Below are 22,632 nucleotides of genomic sequence, written 5' to 3'. Positions count from 1 at the left end.
TAGGGAGGATATACAGAGATTTATTTAATCAGGTTTACTATTTACAGTTGAGATCACTTTCACATACTACTTTGCTACTCTACATGGCTACATTGTTTCCAAACCAATTTAAGGTCTACAGTCTAACAGTTCACTCAACACATAAAACGCTCTTCATAGAAAAATGAAGTATTTCATTATAGAACAGTAGTGCATACATTATACTCCTGAAAAGCCAGCTTGTATTTTAAACCACTAATGTTTGAAAGACTGGATCTCTGAAGGTCAAAACTGCAGTCACATAATCCTAAAATTGGTTAGTGGTTTGTTTTTGGTTTTTTTTTTTTTTAACAGTTTCTTTATATATAAAGTATACTGGACTTAAGTGTTTTTTTCTTTTTTAAAAGTGACACTGGTGAGGGGCAAGATTAAAACACCTTTTCTTCTCAAATTAAGTACAGCTGGCTTCCTTTGTACAGCTTTGGCCAGAAAAGTTCCATGTAGTGAAGGTTTAAGACATCCTCTCTCTATATGCAAGAATCAGCCAGTTAATGCTTAGAGGTAATCTACCAAAATAGGCACACATCCTTTGACTTTCATATCAACCAAATCACACTTAACTTGCAAATGGTTCTGAAATTAGAAAGTTTACTAGCATACTAAAACATTTAGATACATGAATAGCTGGCTAAAACAGTGAAAGTCACAGGTAATTATATGGATTTGTGTAAAGCTGTTGTTTTGCCCATCACCAGTGCACAGTGCGGCTGCCCTCATGTCTGAAAGGTGTGCTTGGACTGAGCTTGGGGCAAGAAAGCTATGGAAGTAAACCCGGCCCATTCGCCTTCCACGTAAGTGGGGGAAGATTGAACTGCATGTTTGAATTCTCTTCTAGGCATAGGTTCCGCCAGTGATGAGAAGTTCGTAGGCAGGATCCCGACTCCTCCTACATAGAACTATACAGGCACACAACATGCCCAGAAGCTATGGAGAAAAAACAGAGAACAAGCTTGAGTACAAAGAAGGTACTTCAAAAGACTCAACCTCAGCACAGATTGTCAGCATGCTTCAAGACTGTAATTGTCTATAACATAAATGGCAACAAATGACTGTTCCTGAAAGAGCTTGGGTTCCTGCTGCAAAATTCAAGGGCCACAAACTTCAGCCTCATTTTCTTACAAGATTATCCTGGCCATCTTAAACAAAACTTTTTTTTTTTTGTCAGCCACTTGTATTCTGCCTCAATAATTCAGGTTCAGATGGAAGAAATTCCTAATTTTTTTTAATGAAAGGTACAGATTTTTAGATACCGTATCTGGCCTGGAAAATCAAAGTGCCATTCAAATGCATCAGCTTAACTGCTGTGATGAGAATGAGCATTTGAAAGAGATTTAGTAAAACTCTCTCTGTTAACATGTCATATTAGAAAGCTTAAATCTAAGGCGAATAATTCACTTTCAGACATGTTAAAACTCAACAGTACCACAACTGTGCTGGGGCATGCTTGCCAGGATTTAGGGTACAATCACCCTGTGTCCATTTACAAAACTTAAACCACATGAATAATCAGGGGTACAGGCCATGATATTTTAAAGAAGTTGCATGTTTACTGAAGGTAGAGTAAGATTGTACCTACTAAAAAATACCAGGTATAGTGTTGTGTTCTGTGGTCTACAGTAACTGGCAATAGCTTCTAGTAAAGTAAGAGATTGTACTGATTTGGTTGTAAGCATAGAAGTTTATTCACAAATGCAAATACTTCAGGAGGCTCCTGTCCTATCTCTGGATTATAAAGCACCACCCTGATGGTAAACTGGTTTCTTATAAAAAGAATCCACTCCAAAAATACACACAAAAAATCCCCTCAGACAGAAAGCAAACAAGAATGAAATGGGTGAGCAGACAATCAAGTGTAGATCTTCCTCACTGATACAGCAAAAGCCCAGTGAAAATAGTACTGGGATAAAAGGAGAATTACTGACTTTTTTAAAATACAGGCTGATGCAGACATCAAATGCATATAACCTGTTTTAAAACTACATGATGGTACACACAATATAGTACTCCAGTCTGCTGAAAGACTGAAAACAGAATGTTTAAAAATCCTAAACCTAAATAAGCAGTGATTAGGAAGAGGCATGATGAAATTCTAGTATGAGCTTTTAACTTCCTGGAAAGGAACAAGCTGTAAAGATCAATACTCTTCTTTGTTTGCAGGGCATTATCTGCTTTGGATCTACAGCACAAACCAGCTCAGGTCTAAAAAAGCATATGGAGAGTAATGTGGTATGGCACTTCAGCTGTTGTTAAAAACAGCACCTCTCTTCACTCAGGTGGTTCCAGCTCAGACTGACTCCTAAATATGTTATCATAGAGTAGTCATGGAATGGTTTGGGACAGATCTTTAAAGGCCATCTAGTCAAGCCCTCCTGCAAAAAGCTGGGACATGAACTACATCAGGGTGTTCAGGTTGATCTATTCATATCAGAGCAAGAGAAAACAAGTCACATGAGAAAATGAATCGTCATGGACATAGCCCTTCTAAGTAAGGGGGGAATATCTACAATTAAAACGAACTTCAGCTAGACTTGCAAAATAAAGAGTTTATGGTAGTTGCCAGTGGCTACAGAACTCTAAAGAAGACTCACAGCCTGCAAGTACAAAAACGTCTTCTCTGCTGTTCAAAGCCAGGATAAAATGAAGAGTGTGATGCAGAGCAACACCTCCTTTAGTCTTTTGCTAGAATTCATTCTAGCCATATACATCAAATGAGTAAAAGTAGTTCCATCACATTTACAGTTACTTGCACAAAGACAACCCTGTTCAATGACTCACTCGAGACATTTAATTTATATAGAGTTGTGTGAAATCTCAGACATTCAGGTACTACAGTACAACCCTCATACAATTAACTTCTGAGTTACTATTTTACTATTTATATCCTTTAGGAGGTCTCTGAGCATAGTTCGAGAATTCCCTATAAACACAGAAGTGACTCACATACCTCAAATGTTCTCTACAGACATTATTTATTATGTCATTAAAAAAAGATGCTATCACCTCTAAACACTTAAATGCATTTCAGTCTGTTTCTCTTTGGTTGCTATTTAATATTGTGAACAGCTCTTTTAGACATCTGTGTTGAAGAGGGATCCATGCATCCTCCTCTTCAACAGCTTTCAGGAAAGTTTAGACATCTCCTACATTCAGAAGGTTTGTTTAGTTTTTCATTAATTTTGGTTTTAATTTACCTGCTAGCAGTAACTATATTCAATCTTTCCCCAAACCAATTTTGTACAAAAATTCAATGACTGTATATACATGTGCCCTTTGTAAATGATCACAAACCACAAAAGCTGTGTCTTTTCTCCCTTCAGTTTACCTCCTATCTATTAATAGTTCTGTGCTGTCACTGTGGTTGGGACCAGGGAATTATTGCACACTGGAAAATCCCCATGGTAACTGAAACATGAACAAAAATTACTTCTATGCAGAAAAAACAAAGTTGTCCATAAATTTCAAGCCTTGCAAAAACACTCTTCTCAGTCTTAATTTTAAAGCAATTACTGAAGGTTAAATTTGTTGACTATAGGCTATCAGAGGTAATGAACTTTGAACAGCCTCATTGCATAACATAAAACAATCTGTTCAGAGGGGACTCTGTGCAGCAAGTATAGGAAAAGTAGTAAAATTCACCAAATGGTAAAAACCATAATAATTCCCCTAAGTTTACAGGGTATGACACAAGTTACAGCCATGTGCTGAAGTTTACATTCTATCTCCCTTTCAGTTAGCCCACAGACCATTTTGCTGAGAACTGGGCCACGTACATACTTAAATTCTGTATGGGAAAGACAAAGATGTCAGAACTTATGTCTCAAAATTCAGGAGATAAAGAATAGAACAGTTTGAAGAGAAGGGTGCAAGCAGCCACACTGCCATTGCAAGCATGTGTCAGAAACTCTGGGCCAAGGCCAGAAAGGATTGTAACTGTGCTGCATTTTGGGGCAAACCTGTTCATCAACCTGCTAACTCCAAAACTAAGAATAATGCCTCCTCTTGGGATTCACCCCAGTCAGTCTCATAAAATGCACTTTTTTCCGACATAAAAAGAATCTGACACAGTAACTAGGGTTGTGATAAACACATTAATTTTCAGTACACAAATACATTTCATTGTTCAAACAGACCAAGTATTACTTTAACAACTAAAGTTTTAAGAAAGACAATTAAAACTATACCTTCCCTTCAGGAGACTAAGCACAGATCTCACCAAATTTGAAGTTCCATAGCTGAAGTAGTCTGGGTCTGAATAGTTCAACATTACTGTAATACAGTACTATGAGTACATCCTTGTAGCATTGAAATACAAAGGGAACCCTATTTTCACAAGAGTGTTTGCAAAAGATTATTTACCTTCAAACATACAATCTGGCTTAAAAGCTGCTTTTGAAAACAGAAGTGCTTCAACTGTTGGACTTGACAGGTGTATTTTCTGAATTCAAACGCTATTAAGAGCACTAAAGTAACTTTGAAAATAGTTTTTAAGTCTCCTGGGATTCAGCATATGTACTGCATTACTCAGAGACCATAACATAGGCACAGTCTGAAAATAAATGTCCTCAATGTACTAAGTCCACCAGTTGATGAGCATTCAAAATTTCAGTTTTACAAATATGTTTGAGAGACAGTTCTAGTATTTTTTTCTTCCCTAAAATTTACTAAATACTAATATACACATTAGTTTATTTCCTCAGTTACCTTTTCATGACCAGGGTAACTGTAACAAGGTTCATGGAAGGGTCTCTAGTTTAGAGCCTCTTTGTTTGGTTAAGTCCAGAACCCAAGAAATCCTCAAGACACACAGCAAAGCTCAGTTGCACATGAGCAGAGCACACTATCAAAAACCTTGGTGTATCTCCTGGGTGTTCATGACATTATTTGTACACCATGAAGTGTAGTTAAGCTGATGTACCTCTAAAACAGTATGAAGAATGAGCTGGTTAAAAGCTGGAAATTAAACACTATGCAAATTCTTCAAGTGTTAAATGCCATCAGAGGACATTTGTGATATTTAATATCTAGATAATTAAGTTTTCAAAAAATAATTTACCATTGACATCAGAGTGGATTACTACATATAATACTGACTGTTCAGCTTTAACAGAATACACATCCACGTAGCAGTGGGAAGTTCTGTGTTCAAGTGTAATATCCGTATCTGCATACTTTAATTATCTGTACTGCAGTTTAGATTTAATTTGAAAGAAGTTAACAAATAAAGAATATTCTCTTACCTGAATAGCAGCAAATGCTAGTGCTGCCCAGATGACATACATCATGATCTCCTGAAGCTTCTTTACAACCAGAGCCTCACACCCCTGAGAAACAAGTAGGCTTCTTATGTATCAATCTGGCAACCATATTTAGACACAAAGAAACCCCAAAAGCATCACACAGGGCAGAAAGATAATGCACATACTAAAAAAAGTAATTAGATGAAAATTACTCACAGATGAAAAGAGGAGAGAGAGGATTCCTCCCCCACCCCCACAAGAAACCACATCTACTTTCTGTTAAAGCAAATACACCCAAGACTTGATTTCCCCCCAAAAACATGAATTGTCAGTGAAAGCACACGGCTGTGTAAGTTCATGCTGTGGCTGGCTTACCTCCGAATAAAGGTCCATGGGGTGGGTCAAACTGCCAGTGCAATTGCTGAGGGCTGCTTTGCAACAGCTGAGGGGAACACTGTTGTTTTTAGTTTGTTTGAACCAGACAGTATTCTCCCAGTCTGAATAGTTATGGATCCCACAGCAGCGCAGCTGGAAAATCAGAGGGGTAAAGAACTCAATTCTAACTGCAATACCAGGAGGACAAGTATATTATGCTCCATTGCAGAAAAATACTTAAGTCCTACATATTTGAATACAAGCACAGATTGCCAGATAGCTAATTATATAAAAATTTATCTCCCCATCAGCAATATCACAGTATTAATTTTCACCGAGTTAAGCTATTTATTGTCCATTCAGCAATTTCCTAGATTTGTCAGAATGGAGGAAGGCCATTGACACAAGCAGCAGAGCAAGAGCACCTGTGTTTTAAGGACAGAAAGGAGTGGAAAAGTCGCCATCTCACCTGCCTCTGTACATAGTCAATAGCACGACTGGCTGCATCAGGATTTGTCCCATTGTATCCATTGTATACTTTCCGAATGCTGTGATCAACTTCATCCTCCACCTAGGAAGTGGTAGGAAAGCATCTGCATTAGCTCACCCGCTGAAGTAGCACAGGTTAGGTAAAATTATTCTGCTTCCAACTACAGCATTTCAGGAAACCAAGGTAACTCCCCACCATCTGAAATCAGCATAATTTGGTGGCACAGCTTCCTGAAGTTCAAACTTGGCTTCTGCAAAGGTGTTGCTAGCTTGCAACTAAGAGAAGAAAAATCCAGGCAGCTACTTCCCAGAAGATTTTAGGCAAAGTAGCTTGGCAACGTCTCTCAGAAAAGGAACATGCTTTTCCTATGACACTGGCAGACATTTCGTGAAGTTAAGGGCTCTCCATAAGAGCATGCACTCACCTTTCTACTTCAAAGTTCCAAACCAGAACCTGTATAACCATCTGGGCTAACGCATTCCCCTTGGGACTACAAGGATATTGGGATCAAAAGGTACTAAGTCATATGACCTACACTTCTGGTTGAAGCACAGGTAAATTCTCAAAGACACCTTTTGGCTGATCCCACAGTGACCAAGCTCTCTGTTCAGGCCCGGTCTTCCAAGGCTTCCTGAGGAACACCAAGGGAAGTACATTGTATATAGCAACAGTTACTGCAATAGGTCTTAGAACTATTGCAAATGAGTCAAGATGCTGTCAGGTACATGCGTTAGAAATGGATGGCACCCAAGACCCATCACTTGTCCCCTCAAAAGCCATTCTATGATTCCTAGTTTGGAGGAAATCCTACTAGAACCTTTTAAGTACTGTATTTTACTGTAAACTATTACTTAAATAATACACAGTTTAGTATAGATAAACATTTATGCAATTTTAAGATTAGCTCTGACTTGATTTTTTTCTATCATATTCAACAGGAATTATGTGCAAGGAATGTAATTTTAGGACTGAGCACTAAGCACGCATATTCTTCAGACTTGCAAGCTACAGTAGGAAGGTCTTGTCAACACATCATTCCTTTAAATACTTTAATGGAAGAATTTTCTGCAGCAATAGCACAAGTTGAATTCTACCACCACCACCCCCTCCTCAAGAATGCTGCCTATTTCAAGATAGGTATGCATAAATGTCAATTTAGCCTGCACAGGCAACTTTTTTCAGATCAGCTTAAAATCAATTGATGATTTAACTAATGTGATTTACAACTCCAACAAAACAGCTGTTCAAGTTGTCATATACATTTTAAAATAATTTATTTCAGTGCTTGTTTGTGCATCATTTGGCTTGTGGTTCAGTCAGGGCAACATTACTCCTGAAAACCATGCAAATTCCACAGGACCCAAAGAGAAATCACTAGCTCTAGCTAACTGGCAGGTTTAATGAAAAATGGAGAGAGTGAACCCCTGCACCTACAGAGGAAAAAAAACAGTGGGTCCTCAACCAACCAAGCCTTTTTTAATCCCTAGTGCCACTTCCAAAAAGCCTTACTTTTACAGCTAAGGACCAATGCTGGCAGACTCTGCAGCAGCTCAGTCCATCTCAGCATGGCCTGGGCATGCTTCACATGGCTCTGAAAGAATCTGAACTGGATCAGCACACACAGATTTACAGAGCCATGCTGGAAAATTAAGTGATTTAAGATCAGTAATTGTATCTTAAGAGATTACAGTGCCACTTCCTTGAGACATTATGCTCAACGTTACTTGGTACCAACAACTGCTATGACTTTAATCTTTTCTTTTGTTTGGAAGTTTGTACAGTGAACACAAAATAACATGATTCAGGTGCCTTTAAAAAAACCAAAACAAGGCTCCCACAGATGCCTTGTCAGAAACAACAGACCAAAATGAACAAAGCATAAAGTGGACTTATTTATCCTAGCAAAAGTAATCAGAAGGCTAAGCAGATTTCCCCTCCCAGCTCACTAGTAATAAATTTACTTCTGTTTATTTCTGTTGCACTTGAAACAACAGTTTAAGATGCTAGATACTACAGGGTACTAGAAAATTTCCATTTTTACTAACAAAACCTATCTGTCCTTTCCAAAGACTTAAGGTTCAGGTTTCAAATACTGACTTCTACAAACAGCTTAACATAAGACCATGCTGCCACCAAAACCAGACAACCTTCCCTCTTCTCCCAAGCTCTGGCCCTGCATTACCTACTGCAATGAAAACTGTATGGTAGCCAATCAAAAAAAGAGAGGCAACAGGAACACACAGCTGGGCAAGGAAGATCCACGCCTCTGCTTTCATCTGCTGTGATTACTGCTAACTGAAAAAGAGCAAGTCCCTTCAAGATGGGAACATGGAAGAAAGTAAGATTGCTACTGCTTCATCCAGATCAGATCCATGGTAATTCCTGCATATATTAAAGTATACCTCTGCAAGTACTGAAGCAGAAGGAAACCATTCAAATCAACATGTAAGAACCCAACATGTTTCCTACTCCCCTGGAATTGTAGTGCTTTCCTCAGTGGCTTCTAAGGTCTACTTCCACTACAAACTTCAGAATCGCAAATGATCATCTCAGTTTACTACCAAGATATCAGAAATCAAATGTAGAGCACAAAGAAAAACATATTCTGAATTCAAGCATGGCCAGTAGAGCACTTCTGTTGAAGCAGTCTATTCTAAGTGTTAAGCACCAGGTCTGTAACACAAACACTTCAAGGTCGTGTTGTCAGCTGCTTATTCAAAGCAGCCTTCCCTGGGACCCAAGCAAAACCACCACTTTTACTTTCCAGCTGTCTCCCCATTTGTTTCAGGATAGCAGGAGAAAGCAAGGAGGAGAGAATGCTGAACCAGTAAGACCTGTGTTGTTCATAGGACACAAAAGGCCAAAGAAAGATAAATGGTACTGTGGTTCAGTTTGCCAGTAACATACCCCTGAGTATCCTGCACTGCATACATACTCCATGTCACAGCTAAAATGCCTTCTTTGGTAATTTTTTTTTCCCCTCAAAACTTAGATACAGACATATCAAAAGCCAGTAAACTGTGCAAGTTAGAAATTTCTTCAAGCTACATTGTGGCATCTCTAATACCATGTAGTATATTTTTGCCATATATTATGCTGGTAGAAATACATTTAATTTAATTTTTCTGGTCCTGTTTCTTAATTCCATTAAACAGTGGGAAAAGTCATAATTTCTTTAGCTATAATCCCTGTCAACAACCTGTATAAAGCTAGGAAGTATACATTAACACATTCAATCTATTGGGAAAAGTCATAATTTCTTTAGCTATAATCCATCCCTGTCAACAACCGGTATAAAGCTAGAAAGTATACATTAACATATGCAATCTATTTAATTTTATTATTATGCAGTGTTAGATTGCACACCAAAACACATGACAACATTTAAGTTATGGCATATTGTTTTGATATGCGGTATGTTCAAACACTGTGTAGCCTCAATCATTCACAAAGTCAAAGCATAAATAAATTAGAAGACCATCTGGAAAATGTAAAGATACTGATTACTGACTCCCTTCTACTGTTTAACGATTAAGGATATGTTCCAGGTAATTTTCTGCCTACAAGATAGCTCTCTGCATTGATGTTCTAAATTTTAAGATACTGGTATCACAAATTAATACACTCAGAGGTTTGATTTTATTCCCTTAACAAATACCCATTAACAGTTCTACAGAATCAAATACAGTAAAGATTAAACTTCTGTATTATGGTTAGAGTTCACAACAAAACATCTACTAAAACTGAGAAGTTCTTACCTTTGCTCTGTAAATGTATCCAAGAACCACGACCACAACTTCGGTGATAAATACCAAGAGCAAGATGATCACAAACTGTAAAATACAATCAAGAGTGTTTGTGCAAATAGTTTTATTCATTTACCTAATGGAAGTCTCCATGTAGAGTTTTCTATTTAAAGTTATTTTTGAGGCAAGGTTGTAATTTAACAGATAATTTAATGCAGGCACTTAAATTGACCAAATGACCCCAGAATTCACTCAAGAAACTTCAGCGTTCATAACTTCACCAAGTATTAAGAAGCTGCCCAGTCAGGCAAGTAAGGCTGTCATTAGTACTGAAAATACCATACTGGATGTCTTCAATCAAGTGTTTCTTTCAATCTTCTTTCTTAGATAAATAGGAATGTCTCATCAGAGAGGCTACCCAGGCAGTTACTTAAGAGTGGTAGACGGACTAAGGGAATGTTTCTTCAGATTAAGCTCTGTAACAACGGCCAAAGACAGCAAGCTATGCATTTGTCTTGCTGTATTTAATAGCACATTTTAAATAAGCTGTTAAAGAAGTCTACAAAGCAGTCAACAAAAGAAGCCCCAGACCCCGCTGTGGGGACAGTTTAAATACAAGCCTCTCTTCTTCCCTACCCAGTTTTCAAGCCAAACTTACAGTTCAAACGCTTGGAAACACATGGCATAAAATACTGCAAACCAAGTGTCCCAAGTGAAGCCATGAAGAAAATAATCACACATTATGACAACGCTCAGTTAACCTTGATGCAAGACACTTAAAGCAAGAAGGCTCCTGAATAACTTCTCTCCCTCCAATTCAGCTTTTCAACCACAACAGATAAAAGTGAGATTTAAAAACTGTTATGACTTAATCATATGGTTTTACATTTTTTTAATAAGATTACCACAGTTCTAAAAAAGGTAAAACTGAGACGCCTTCTGCTGCTACAACTGTTTAATTTAACACCTTTATTCAGAACAGAAAACTGAAACAAGATGTTCCTAACAAAATTAAGGAAAAAACTTTTAAGGCCACAAAGAAAAAACTTTAAGTAATATTTTAAGAGTTTATTAAGAGAGAAGGCAGACAAATATGCACCAGGCCAACACTCTGTAAGAGCTCTGCACTTACTGTAGCCAGTCCACAGCGACTTTCTCGAATTGTAGCGCAGCACCCAATAAGTCCAATAATAAAAAGAAGCGTTCCCACAGCTATGATGATAACAGCTGGAATTAGTGTATAGACATCTTCAAAGAAGTGATCATAGTCATCATATGTGATGAACACATAGGCTCCCACGTAGCACAGGATGCCTGCTGCTGCCTACAAGCACAAAAACATGGTAAGTTCATTGGAATACCAAGCCTTTACTTCAGCAAGGTAACAACTATTTTATCTACCACCATAAAGCAGCCTTCCTCAGAAACTTTGCCAGTTACTATCTATGACCTACTGTTAGAATAAAATAGATATACACATTGTAAACTTTAACCTCTGCTACGGAAAGATGAACTGCTAGAAACAACAGCATTTCTGAAGGGTTCACAGCACTGGAAAAATCTCATTCCAACCAGAAAGCAGGTAGAAACAAATACAAACCACCAACTATTAAAAGGCAGAACCAAATACCTAGAGAAATGTACCATAAACTTGCAAAATTGATGTTCTCAGAAGCGCTGTTATACAAAATGGTCCTTTTTAAAAAACCAAAAAGTCGAAGTTACTGCAAATAAGCCCTGTAGGATGAATCTGCAACTATATAGATTTTAAACACTAAGACAATCTTTCATCAATCTGCTATGACCTTGCCTCCCTTATAGTTACAACGATCCCAACACATCAATACCTCCATTATCTTTAAGCTGAGCAGACGTAGTGAAAGACAGACAACTGTTGCTTGAGGAGCCAACTAACACACATTTATTTTTAAATACAAGGGCCTTATCAGTCTGTGCTTTTCAAATGTCTTTCCTAACTGTTCTCACACTTGCTGCAGAACGAATCATCAATTTGCAATGACAGACAGTATAATTTGAATAGTTCAATGACAGGCTTTTCCTATGTCCAATACAAGGCCAAGCTAAAAAATGCACTCAGAAGATGCAATGACTAAACTATGATCTGGGGAATTTCACTTTGCTGTAAAGTGTAGCGTCCCTATTACAAACCAACCCTTACCCTGGACACAAGAGCTCACTCAACTGGAATGTTACACACTTCAGCTCCAATCTGAGGAAGAACACTGCAGGCTGCCTCCAGCCAACTTTCCCACTCACTGGCCTTACAACTACCCCCTCCCTGCACTGTGAAGAGGAGGGCACACATATAGCTGGCTCCAGTAGCTGTAATACTACAAGGCTGGATCATGCTAGTGTAGAATCAGAGACTCGATCAATAACTCAGTCTAGGAGGACATCATTTAGTCCAACTACCTGCACCAAGAAGGGTCAACAATGAATTCAGAGCAGGTTGCTCAAGGCTTTGTCCCAAGTCTTAGAAGTCCTCCCTGGGAAGCCTCTTCAGTGTGGCACAGAACAAGACAAACCATAAAAAGAAAGATATCCAAGATTTCAGCCCTGTCTGCCACTGCATGCTACATGTACTGCGACATTACCACAACTCCTTCCTGTAAAACAATACTGCACAACCACTACCTGAATATTATTTTACATATGGAATATTCCCTGCAGCACTTTGCTACAGACATTAAGACATCTGCTAAAGACATTAAGAGCCAGCTCAAAAGTATCATCAGTTCTGCATGGATTTAAGCAATACATTTCACCTCTCCGCCTCTCTTTCTGCAGCAAAGGTAATTGTGTACTCTGCAAGAATCTTAAAGGCATCCAGGAGGCTCACACTCATTCAGTAGAAGGTGCTATGTAGATATAAGGGGAGTGAAAACTAAAAATTCAGTAACAAAGACCAAGAGCAAGACATCTTTTCCAGACAGAGTGAACAAGCTATTGCAAAATCACCCCTTTGCACAGATGATGTTGAAATGCTAATCCATCTGTACAAACCCTGCCATATTAGGTACAACATGGCAAAATGCAGACACACACTTTCTGTACACAAAGCAAAGATTCAAAGTAGTGTCACTGAACAATGGAATTACATTAACTGTTGCCTAGCAATGAAGCGTGTGAATGGCAGGCCAGTGATGTAATCTCTTATTTCTAAGAACTAAAATGCTTGTTAGAAATACAGTATGTTACAAGGTGGCAGATGAAAAACCACAGCTGTGGTTGGCATCAGGCACAGAATATATACCACAAAACTGAAATCAGAACCATTTGTGAACTCCATTGTCCTTTTGTCGTAATTTAATTGGCTTCCTCCTTGTTTAAGAAAAATCTGGACCATGAACTGCATAAGCACATACATTTGAAGAATGTATTTAAAGTAAAAGGAGTTTAGCCTTAAAAAAAAAATCGAATCTGTCTGCAGGTGTTATCTTTCCTTTCCTACTTCAAGAAGCACATCCATTTTAAGAAAATTTGCTTTCACAATCTTTAGACTGCTCAGATTAAAAGCTGCCTGGTTTGAAGACTTCATTAAATCCCCTCCACACATAGTACAATAATGACTAATCATCCATGACAGCACTGGGCCTTAGGTTTTGCTTCTGAACAATGTTGAGGAACTGGTGTTTCTGAACAGACACTGCCTCTGTGATAAAGTGACCATACTCTTAAGAATTACTGCTACTACCTCTTCAACAAGTAACCTGCAGGAGAGGAAGGTCCTGAGAACAGAGGTACTCGCTGGAGTTGGCACAAGGTTTAAAAGCCATGAAGATTATTAAAACTCCTTCCCTATATATCATAGCTGAACACTGTTTTTTGAACAGGTAAAAGACTTAGTCTATAAAGCAGCAACACTACCCAGTTAGTTTACATGTGAACAAGTTTGAGATGACCTCCCTTTTCCTTTCACATCACAACCACGGGGCTCTTACTGTTTATTTCAGCCTGCTCTAAACCAGGAAGGGGGAGGTCTCTGAAGCGTTTTAGCTGGGATGAGAAAAGCGCTTTGGAAGCAATCTTTTTTTCTCATCTTTTGATGATTTTCACTTACTACCTTCCGGCTTGCATCACTGAATAGTCTTAGGAGTATGTAAGAGGACTCACTCTGGATGAAACTAAGCCAGAAGACAAGTACAGTTACTGTGCTAACTGCTCAGAGCTGCTCAATCAATGGGGCTGCACCGGCCCAGGGTCCCTCCCTCTTCAGAGCTCAGCAGTTCCAGCATGAGGTCCTCAGCACACAGTACAGTGTCATTCACTGATATAAACAGCATACAAACATAGGGGCAGACAAGACAGTTCTAACCATACAAGGCACGCAGTCTATGTTGACCACTGCTGCGCCAGTTAAATGCACATTTATTACCTGTTGCAAACCAAGTGTAAAGCTGAATACACGTGCTTTTTGAAGACAAAAAACCCCAAACCAACTGACTCTCCCCTGCCCAAAACTGAACAACCCACCCCAAACCACCCAAAATCGTACCATATGCTTAAACCATCTATCTCAAAATAGGAATCATCTAAGGAACCCGAAGTCTGTATTACAAGTAGACACAAGGATAACTTAAAAAAAAAACAACCCATAAAATAATCCAGATCTCAATGTTTACCATCCTGCAGAGTAAACAGAAAATCTGCAAAGTCCAAACTTGCTCAAGTCAAAGACATTTGAATATAAAGCTACCGTGTTTACAGTCATGTATTTCCTATCATTAAATGGAAGCCAAATATATGAACTGCACACAGCTCAAACAAATCTTTGATAAACAGGACTTGAAGGAAGAATTCTCCAACTTAATCTGCTCAATGCTCTGAATAGAGATGGCAGCATTTCCTGAATCTGTACCAGGTCACATGCATGTTCTAGGGACATGACTGGTTATTCAGCATTCACACATCCTTTTGCAGTTGTCTTCATCTTACTCATAGTTCTGAACCTGAAGCAGCACATTTATTTTAGGATGAATTAACCTTTAAAAACACTGATATAAAAGTACAGTCAATGAAGACAGCTTGTTGCAAAAGGCTTGAGCAAGTCAACATCCTTTTCATCAGAGGCAAATTTTAAAGATATGTGGACCTCTCACAGTTCAGAAAAAGGTTGATATTATTGCTTTGGCAGGAACCTCTAGGGAGTTATTAAAACTCAACAATTATGCAAAGAACTGGAGGGAAAAATGGAAGATCTAATGACACAATGATAAGCATCACTCAACACATTCTAGGAAAGCTCACTTAAAAATCAAGGTTCTTTGGGTAGTCTTTGGGCTGCTGTAACACAACCTCTTAAGCTCATGCCTATTTCACAAAGTCAGCTTTCACCCTTCACAAGCCCTGAGGTGTACAAGGCTGTACACTGTCTAGCTGCTCTTTGAAACAGTTTCAGGGATTTTGTTTTCCAAGTAGGCTGCAAACACACACCACATCTTTTCAGTAATGCTCACACACTGAAGCAATTTGAAAGCCAAAATTGTGGCTTCCTAAGTTGATGAATGCAGGGTATTTAAACTTGTTCCGTTGATCATTTATTTATCAGCCATGGACACTGCAGCTTCATTTACAAGCAAATGCTTCCTTACACTACCCTACTAATGTTACTCCCAAAGAGATCTGATCAACACTTGTATGTTCATACTTTTACTCTTCACCTTGATATGGAATTTCTTCACTTTGGGACCCCAAAACAACACAAAGCAAAGTTCTGAATTTCTTTTGTGGTACTCTTTCAATTAACTGTGGCAAAAAATACTGTTTGTCCCTTTAGAATTTACCTTTTATTCACTGTTTTAAGAAAAACACATACTCTCTGACCAAGAAAATGAAGGTAGCAGCAAAATACTGCATCTTCAGAGAAAACACATCTGACATTTAATTAAGCAAGAGGAGTATTTAATATTTTTGGTAAGGACACCTACTTATGAATTCCTACTGCTGCCAGCTTTGCCACTGCTGACTGGTAAATGTTGATAGCAACACAGACACCACTCTAAACCAATTATTCATCCCACTATGGAAATACCTTTCAAGCATGGGATTGTTAACTACACCCATGATGTATTCTGACAGACCATCTACATCATCTTTGATAAAAAGAACCAAAGGAAAAAGTAAGAAAAAAGCCTTTTACACTAACAGACCCTCAGCTTTTCTATCTGGACCCTGTCCTAGGACCATTTTCCCAACATGTGTATTACTAACTTTCCTCATGTTAAATGTGTTTCTTTGTTCTCACTGCCTTTCTAGCATGTTTTTTAAAAAACAAAACACATGTATACTCCAGGATAGATTTTTGGAAGTCTACAGTTTTATCAGTTTCATCCTTTCTAACAGTTACTTTTATCCATGCATACCAACTCCTGAACATTTCCTATCCACACGCAGGGACACTGGTGTTGCAGTCCACCTCCAGATTTTTGGGCTTCTTAGAACAATACCTTAACAAGTGGGGATTTTTCCACACTTCTCCATTATTTGACCTCTAGGGTATTTCTGACATTTCTGGTTCTTTCCAACACTAGAGTACTCATAGCCAGATTACTGTCATAAAAAGAAGGGGATGATGAAAACTTTTAGATTTTCCTTTTAGCTTTCTGTTCTTCAAAATTTATTTCCTTAACCTCAAAAGCCCTGGAGGATCTCTCTGGGGTTTATTTCTCTTAAAGTCTTTTCAGCACTTCACTGCTGTGTATCTTTCTCTCCACTCCTCCCAAACAAACCCACACCCATACTTGGTATTTTCTCTGCTTCCTGAAATTGATGCATAGCCAGCTTAGAACCCAATGGTTTCCTGACACTCTTCTCTTTGTTCTCATCAGTAATACTTTAACTTGAACACCAAGCTATAACTGTCTTACAAAATCCTTTGGGAGAAGAAATACAGCAATTCCATTCAGCTTCATGACACAGTTAAAATTATCTTAAAGGCTTATAAAACAAACAAGCCCTGTAAAATTCAAGCAAGGCAGACTGCTCTGTCTGTACTAGCCACATTCAATTCTACAACACCATGCCCAAACACCTCAAATTCAAAAGCTTTTTAGGCTAAAGCAAAAGGCTGAGCTAGGCTGCTTTTGCATTTGGCAGTATATATTTGAAGTGTCACTAACTGCAAGATGTAGTGCATCTGCAGTCTTTTACCTCTTCAAAGCCAGAAGCCAAGTTAACAATATAGCCATTCTTTTACACCTATTTAGTCACCAGGGTTTGTAACTTGAGCTGGTGCTCTAGTCTTTCCAGATTCCTTGCTCTGCACAAGAACAATGATGATCACTCTGTGCTTCAACATTCACCAGGTAAAGCGATATTACAGATTCTCTGTACTATTCAAAGGTATCACATTTAGCTTTGCAACCTGTTTTTGTTAGGAATTAGATCGACTTTTAAGTTCAAGACCAGATGCTAAAAATCCTGAAAAATCACAGGCAAAGACCTGAAACTCATCCTCTAAAGAAACATGAGCAACACTACCATGTTGCTTAAAAGCAAATCAAAGTATTTATTACTAAAATTCAGGACCTGGCCCATGTTTGCTATCTGAAAACTCATATTCAACTATTTTAAGAAAAATCACTCAGATGGTACAACACTTGGGAGTTTTAAATCCTAACTTTTTAATTTAAAAACTAAATTCTCTAATGCACAGGGTTCCAAACCATTACACAATCCTGTAGGATACACTCACTTCACACTACCATAGCAGCAGAAGCAGAAAATGTTCCATTTTTACATCCAGAAGCAACTGTCTTTCAAGACCAAAGGGCTTTGGTCAAGTAATCCCTGCAAAGTTACCTCTGGGATCATCCATCAATTAGAGTCTTTGATGACCAAAGAACTCTCAAGAAGTTTGTTTTAAAGATCAGATCAGTAACTATTCTCAAGCTCACAATAAACTAGAGAAATTACTGGGCTTATTGCTGTGTGTAAGAAGAGAAAGTGAGCTCTACTTTTCCTTTCTACTACTAAATTTCAATGAATTTTCTCATTGCTTCATTTTCTTTGTTTTTTTCTAGCAGAAATCCCAAAACACACTACATACCCATGGACTGCTGCAGCTCCTCTAAGAAAATACTCCATTTCCCACACTCTGGTCACTGCACTGTGGTGAGCATGCCCAAGCTGTGCAGGGAGCACAAATTTGTAGAAAGCATTTGTGCTCCACAGAAGTGAGGACTCGAGATTTCTCTAAACAATCATACCAAGAATGTTTTATAACAGCTTAGTCAAATGAACTGTCAAAGTAATGATTTCAAGCCAGCTGAATACTACAAGAACTACTCGAATAGTTTGCAACTACTGAGTTGAAAGAATTGTCAAGCAGAGTTCATTCCTTTTCTCAAGGAGAAGGACACAGAGGTGAGAGATAAAAACCTCAGCAAGCACAGGAGACTTGGCACTATTTTCGCAGAGCAGGCTGTCAAAGCACATAGATTCTTTGGGAATGTAAAATAGACAGATACCCTTTTCTGAAGCAAGACCACATGGAACTCTGGATATTTTATCCTTCTATCCTATGAACTAAACTAAGACTGAAAACATTTCCTTAGCATTTTTGTCTTCATCTCATCTTCAAACTGGTTTCAACTGAATTATGCAAGTCACAGCATGAAGCCTTAAATTAAGGGCACACAAACACATTTGACAGCAGTCTTTAGGTATTTGTTCCAGGTAAATATATTTCTTCCCCTTTCAAAATTATGCAGACTTTAAATTTAGGAGGTTTCTTGAAGAACGTGCTATACTCAAATACTTTATTATAATTTTTCTATTGCAATTAGTCATTATCAACATTTCATCATCAAGGTCACAAAAAAATCTTCCTGATTATGAAGACATATGTATTAGAAGTTGAATTATTTTACTTCTAAGCTGTATTGTCTTTTACATCACAATTACTTCCTATGCAATATCCTTCCTTAAAGGACTCAGCATCCCCTAAATGAACATGAAGTCATCAGCTGGCCAAATAAATCTTGTGCAAACTTAAGGTAAAGGTCAACTGAAGGATTGATTTTCCTGTATCATTTATAATTTCTACTCAAAATTTAACTCACAGCAACAAGATGATGAGAAACATTAATCAGATCAGTATTCCTCTGGTCTAAGAGTGGTAAGTTTTAACCGATGCTTCTTATCAATGCATTTCTTGGTAAAGTATTTTTGACCTTCAGTACTCTTCGACAAAACTCAAGCACGTGTTCCACGCAAAATCTACATTCTGTTACTCTTTATGACTACCAGTCATGATACTGTTTTCTTAAAGAACTGTATTTTAAAGGCCATATGGGCACCTACAGAAGATGCACTCAATGCTCAACACCCCTGAAAATATAACTCTGCTGAATTGTCGAAATACCACACCAAAGACGTGCAAAGGTGAGTAAAGTCCATCCAGCTTTCTGGATGATAAACTAGCATCTGCTCTAGTGTTAGACAGCTTCCACAGCCCACTTTCTTTAAAAAATAAAAATCCTGTAGTAATTACCAACATGTAGGAAAGTACAGTTCATGTAAGAATTTTACACAGTATGAAAGAAGTTTTCACAAGACAATAAATGACTTTTTATGGTGTCAACTAAAATTTAACAAGTAGCACAAGACTCTTCAAAAGGAGATGAACTTGTAGAACTGAAATTGGTAGCTGTACATGGTAAGTGGCTGTGACCTGTCAGCAAGGTCTGATCTGCCTTTTTCAGACTTGAAAAACATTAGTAAAAAAGTTAGAACCTAGACTACAAAGTATAACAAACACATCTCTGGTATTTCTTCCCAGCACTGATAATTTTCTGAACATCTCAGTCGTAAGACAGATATAAAACCTCTCTGAACATTCACATCCTCCCACAAATAAGAGACCCATGGCGGGGGGGGAGGCAGGGGAAGATGTTATAATCCACTGTGTAGTAACAACTTGCTATTCCTACAGATGACCATGAAGATAATGGTAGCACACAAGACTGGTATATGAAACCTTGTGGAGGTACTAAATTTACAAAAGCAATTAAAGGAGATTTCATCGTTTCTTGACCAATTATAGGCATTTGTCTATTGCCAAGTCTCAGGGGAAAGTCGAATGATCTAATTATCAATATTGGAAGTACATATGAATGGCAAGCAAAAGACTTCTGTAATAGCACAGAAGCAATTATATTGCCAACTAGATGGGCACCAAATACACAGCTCAGTCAACAAATGAGCTATTGACTATCACTTGCTAAAGAAAGGAAAACCACTGATTTCTGTAACTCTCACTTTTAGAAAGCCTGCCTCTTTCTACATGCAGCTGATGAGCTGCAAGGTTGTTCCAACACAAGCAACCCAGTCACTTATCTGCCAGAAAGCTATCAGCACATGCTGACTTCTTAGGCTGGAGGTGGTTTACAGAATACAAGATTGATGACATTTTAATTTGACATGAAGAACATCTTATCTAAATACAATCTGGCCATTTTAAATTAAGCCAAGTTTGTCTCAAAAGAAATCAAAAATCGTAACGCATGAGGTTCAGCATTACACAAAATAACTGTGACCCCACCACTGTATGAGATGAATAACTGCCAACTCCAACATGCAATTAAATTACTAAATACAGCAGATAACAAACAATACCTATCACTAAGCTTCTGGAGTGGGGGAGAAACTGCACACAGAACTTGTGCTCATTTACTCCAAACAGCCATTATTATATCAGCAACTAAAGAAAAATCTACTTCAAGGTGCCATCAAGAATGCAACACACAAAAACTGCGTCCAGTCGAAAACTTTTAAACTAAAGAAAAATCTACTTCAAGGTGCCATCAAGAACGCAACATACAAAAACTGCGTCCAGTCGAAAACTTTTAAATATGACGTAGGAGTCATTAAAGAACTTTTAAAATGCCACTTGCAACTATGCATGTAACAAAAAGCCACACCCAAGAACGCAGATTCCAACCTTACGGCCTGACTAAGAGATTGATGTCACTACTTTTCACTTTGAAGATAAAGAATGGAGTTTATGCACCTCAGCCAGAATTACAGACTTCTAATCTGCACCACCTAAAGCCAAATATGCCTCACCTTCACTGCTCCTCTCCCAGAACACCTGTATAGGCAAATGCCGGTGAGAACGCACAGATATGCATTTTCCCTGACCACGATTCATTTCCAGGCACCCATAAGAAGCATTCCTTTGTAAAAATTCAGACAATCATCCTGTGGCGCTAGTAAGATTTTATATGACTTTCAACAGTAAATGAAGCAACTAGAGATAGCTACACTTTTATGTTCCAACAGCTTGTTACCCCCTATTACTTTTTCAAAGATGAAATCTCTGAACAGTTGGAACAACAGATATTCTGTTCCTGGAGCTAGGATTAGAGCAGGAAAAATTCAGTACCTAAATGCACAAAGGGAATTCTTAAAAATCTACAGACTATTCTTTGATTTCATTTAAGAGTTATGCTGTTCTGACAGGCCAATTATTACAGTGAACATAATACCAAGCTAGAGCCTGTAGGTCCATCCTGAGAAAGGTCATTTACAGCAACCTACTGTTCGCCTTTTGTAAGCTTTTGTCTTACTATCAGTGTAGCTGTGGGAGGTTTCAGCAATGCATAAATACTACAACGCTACCGTGGCTAGTGGAATACGTGAAGCATAAATATATAAACACGTATATTCTAGTTTTGTGTTACCAATAGCAGGAAGAAAACGGTGCCCCATACTCACCGCGAAGTATTTGGGATGTCCCGAAGTGGACAAACCCGAGATGGCCAGAAGAGCGCTATAAAAATTAAACTGGCTACAAAAATTAAACTGCCAGAGACCTGAGAAGCTCAATAATGCTACAGAGAGAAGCTGCATTCACTTACACAAGAGCCTCTACCCCAAGATCCCTAATGCTCGTTAAACCTTCAATGCCAGGTTCAGCTCCCCCCACCCTGGAACTCGGGGGGGAGGACTGCGAGGGGAGGGAAAGGACTGCGCCCAGCACTGAACCCCACACCCCGCGAAGGGGTTCAGGACGCCCCTTAAACATAAAGGGTTTAAATACGAACTGAACCCGTGCGGGGAGGTGGAGGGGGCTCCCGGCCCCTGAGCGAGGCCCGCAGCGCTCTCGGGGTCAGGCTCCGACCTAGAAGCCCGGAGCCACCGTCCCTCGCGAGGTGCGGCCGGACTCACCCAGAAGATGAGGTTGAGGAAGACGAGGACGGTCTTAGAGGAGGTGATGCCGCACTGCCCCATGGCGCCGCAGAGCCCCGGCCCGGCCCCACGTCCCCTCAGCGCCGCCGCACGTGACCGCCCGGCCGCGCGGGCAGCCTAAGATGGCGGCCGCTCGCGTCACGTGGCGCGAGGGGGCGGAGGCACCTAAGATGGCGAACCGCTCCCCTTCAAGGCGGTCCCGCCCTCGAGGAGGCGCAGCGCTTGGGCAGCCCCAATGGCGGGTTATCGTGAAGGCTCAGCGGTGCCCTCCGGCCTCAGAACCCAGGAAGCAGAGTATAACAAACACAGCTCTGCTTCTCGTTCAGCACCTGAAGCGATAATTTTCCGACTACATTACAGTCCTAAAACAGGTACCAAAGAACTCCGAACATTCACATCCTCCCACAAAAAAAGCTGCCCTATAAAGCCGGTGACATCCTCAGGAGACCTTCCAGCTCCCGAGGGAAATAGAAACCCGCCCGATTGCCGCCTGAGGGGTGGTTTAATGGCGGGACTGTGCCCTCAGGGCGCT

The 22,632-nt window shown here is 39.2% G+C and overlaps 1 protein-coding gene across 1 annotated transcript; it reads right to left on the bottom strand.

The window, feature by feature from the left end:
- TSPAN3 (tetraspanin 3) lies at nucleotides 1-22,239 on the bottom strand. Its single transcript, XM_008641949.2, has 7 exons — nucleotides 22,080-22,239; nucleotides 11,020-11,211; nucleotides 9,900-9,974; nucleotides 6,121-6,222; nucleotides 5,652-5,804; nucleotides 5,277-5,360; nucleotides 1-963 (listed from the first exon to the last, which is right to left on the bottom strand). Exons 1-7 carry the CDS (start codon nucleotides 22,140-22,142, stop codon nucleotides 871-873), a joined length of 762 nt encoding a protein of 253 aa, XP_008640171.1. The 5' UTR covers nucleotides 22,143-22,239; the 3' UTR covers nucleotides 1-870.
- Nucleotides 22,240-22,632: the final 393 nt, after the last annotated feature.

The sequence above is a fragment of the Corvus brachyrhynchos genome, unplaced genomic scaffold (genome assembly GCF_000691975.1).
Source record: "Corvus brachyrhynchos isolate BGI_N302 unplaced genomic scaffold, ASM69197v1 scaffold309, whole genome shotgun sequence".
NCBI classification, from domain to species: Eukaryota; Metazoa; Chordata; class Aves; order Passeriformes; family Corvidae; genus Corvus; species Corvus brachyrhynchos.
Note: the sequence above shows the minus strand (reverse complement) of the source record. Positions and strands in the feature narration are given on the sequence as shown.